Source organism: Cyprinodon variegatus, unplaced genomic scaffold (genome assembly GCF_000732505.1).
Source record: "Cyprinodon variegatus isolate N-32 unplaced genomic scaffold, C_variegatus-1.0 Scaffold1260, whole genome shotgun sequence".
NCBI classification, from domain to species: domain Eukaryota; kingdom Metazoa; phylum Chordata; class Actinopteri; order Cyprinodontiformes; family Cyprinodontidae; genus Cyprinodon; species Cyprinodon variegatus.
Window position 1 is genome coordinate 115,897 of NW_015151713.1, and position 1,235 is coordinate 117,131.

Consider the following 1,235-nt stretch of genomic DNA (forward strand, 5'->3'; position numbering starts at 1 on the left):
TGATTCAGTCCAGATCAGCTGGACTTCTAGTCTAGATGTGGATCAATAAAGTCTGAGGTTCATCCAGAGCTTCTAATGGGCTTTCATGGCATTTGCAGTGTTTTATCTGGTGAGGATAAATATTTTTTTCTGTGTTTAATCACCTATAAATCAGACATGCTGACATTTAAAATAGTGGCTCCACCTGAAAAACATTCATCAATGCCTTTCCATTATACAAACACAAACAATCGTATTATTAATTTATAGTTTGGAAGCTGAACTTGCTTTAATTCACTGATGTAATTTCAGGTGGAATTTGCTGCTAAGACCCTCTGGGCTTAAGGGGTCTAACACCCCCTGCTGTCGGGTTCCCTCCTCCTCCTCCATCAGCCGTACTTACTGACGATGTGCCCCGTAGTCTGGAAAGCCAGCTCCACGATGGTCTCGTCCCGATCGGAGGCGGCCTGGTGGAACACAGAGAAGATGTTCTTCCAACCGGAGCGGATGTTGGCAGCCTGGGAGTTCACCATCTGGGCCACGCAGCGGATCACCATGTCTTTGATAGTGGGAGACCTGCCAGACGGAGAAGCCGGATATGATCAGGATGTCTGTCCTGGTCGGTTGTGGTCTGGGGATGGGTTCTATCAGGGAGCTCCACCTGTTCTTTTTCATGATGTGCTCAAAGGGCCTGAGGAAGTCCTTCTGGAAGCGGAAGTTAGCCAGCTCTCCTTTCTCCAAGAACTTCATGGAGAGCTGCCTCAGTGAATCCACGGCAAAGATGGCGACGTCCTCGTTGGGGTTACAGCCCACCTGGAACATAAACACAGGAGCCGTTAGCTTTCAGACCGTCCTGGTTCACTTTAACATCCCACTGTGGGACAGTGAAGGGATTTGTTATTCTATTCTACTTAATTCTTCATCAAAATGAATTATTTCTTAGTTTTCATTGAAAATAGCTCGTCTCCTTTCCTTCACCCTACATCGGCGGTTTTCAAAGTGTGAGGCGCGCCTCCCCTAGGGGGCGCCGGAGCACTTTAGGGGAGCCGCGGTGCGAGGGAAAAAATAAACCGGAAAATAATTTTTAGTAAAGAAAAAGGCAGGGGAGACGAGCTCTGGCGTAAGTAGGAACAAGAGTTTGAGAAAACAGTTGAAAAGTGAGTTTGGGGTTGTTCTTATCATTAGAAAAATGAAAAAAGGGCGTATTTGCCATACAAAGGCCCCGATAAAATAATTATAATGGGAGGAAATGTTTT

At 46.2% G+C, this 1,235-nt stretch overlaps 1 protein-coding gene across 1 annotated transcript in view; it reads right to left on the minus strand.

The window, feature by feature from the left end:
* The window catches only part of LOC107102472 (brefeldin A-inhibited guanine nucleotide-exchange protein 2-like), a 43,828-nt gene that overhangs the window by 15,733 nt on the left and 26,860 nt on the right, over window positions 1-1,235 (minus strand). The window contains exons 25-26 of the mRNA XM_015401797.1: window positions 641-792; window positions 383-555 (exon numbers count right to left, since the gene is read on the minus strand). Of these exons, the coding sequence (XP_015257283.1) occupies window positions 383-555; window positions 641-792 (325 nt within the window). The remainder of the gene's footprint in view (window positions 1-382; window positions 556-640; window positions 793-1,235) is intronic.